The 745-nt window shown below is 40.7% G+C and overlaps 1 protein-coding gene across 1 annotated transcript in view; it reads right to left on the bottom strand.

Moving 5' to 3' along the window:
- LOC106532550 (protein-glutamine gamma-glutamyltransferase K) overlaps nucleotides 1–454 on the bottom strand; it is a gene marked incomplete at its 3' end in the record, with an annotated part of 32714 nt that extends 32260 nt beyond the window's left edge. The window contains 1 exon segment of the mRNA XM_014028642.1: nucleotides 187–454. Coding sequence (XP_013884096.1) covers nucleotides 187–454 — 268 coding nt within the window.
- Between the last annotated feature and the right edge of the window lie 291 nt (nucleotides 455–745).

The raw sequence follows: 745 nt of genomic DNA, 5'->3' as shown, positions 1-745 counted from the left end.
ACACACACACACACACACACACACACACACACACACTAACCTGTTGTTTAGCTTTGAGAATCTGTTCTTCTTTTTTATAAAATTCATTTATTTAAAACATAAGGAAATGAATTAAAGTAGATTGTACTTGTTTAATTATTAATTTAAAACAGTGATTRTGCTGTCACTCATGTGTTCTTGAAGTACCGTTAAGATTAGTGGGCTTGTCTTCTTCAGTTCCGTCCTCCTTCTCAGGATCATCTATGTCTGTGTCCACAGTCACAGCCACACCGTCCTCACTCTGCTGACGGTAGCAGCACTTACACGCCTTACGGAGCCACTGCTGGCAAGCATTTTCTTGCTTTTCATCCCTTTCTTCTGGCTTTTCTTTTTCCTCGGCTTCCTCCTCGAAACCAAAAGTCACAGATGGAAACCGACCAACATCAGATCTGTTTCTTGTTGAGGCTGCCGGCATCCTGACAGGAAACAAACACAAGAAAATCAATCAATAAGTTTCTAAGAGCAGAGCAGGGAGTGTCGTATCTAATTAAAGCTCATCTGTTTCCAGGCTGGGGTTCAGTTTACAGCTGAGTTCTCTGGACAGACAGTCTCATTACCCAGCACGTTCTGTTCAAGTCTGAAYGACTCATTTTAAGCAACCAGATCTGTGTGTCAGGAGGAATTTCACTGAACAACATTTCATTAATGAAATACTAGATTAATCTGGATAAAGAAGTCTGAAAAACGAMAAAAGTAGTGCCTCTTC

This window comes from Austrofundulus limnaeus, unplaced genomic scaffold (assembly GCF_001266775.1).
Source record: "Austrofundulus limnaeus strain Quisiro unplaced genomic scaffold, Austrofundulus_limnaeus-1.0 Scaffold791, whole genome shotgun sequence".
In the NCBI taxonomy this organism is placed as follows: domain Eukaryota; kingdom Metazoa; phylum Chordata; class Actinopteri; order Cyprinodontiformes; family Rivulidae; genus Austrofundulus; species Austrofundulus limnaeus.
Note: the sequence above shows the minus strand (reverse complement) of the source record. Positions and strands in the feature narration are given on the sequence as shown.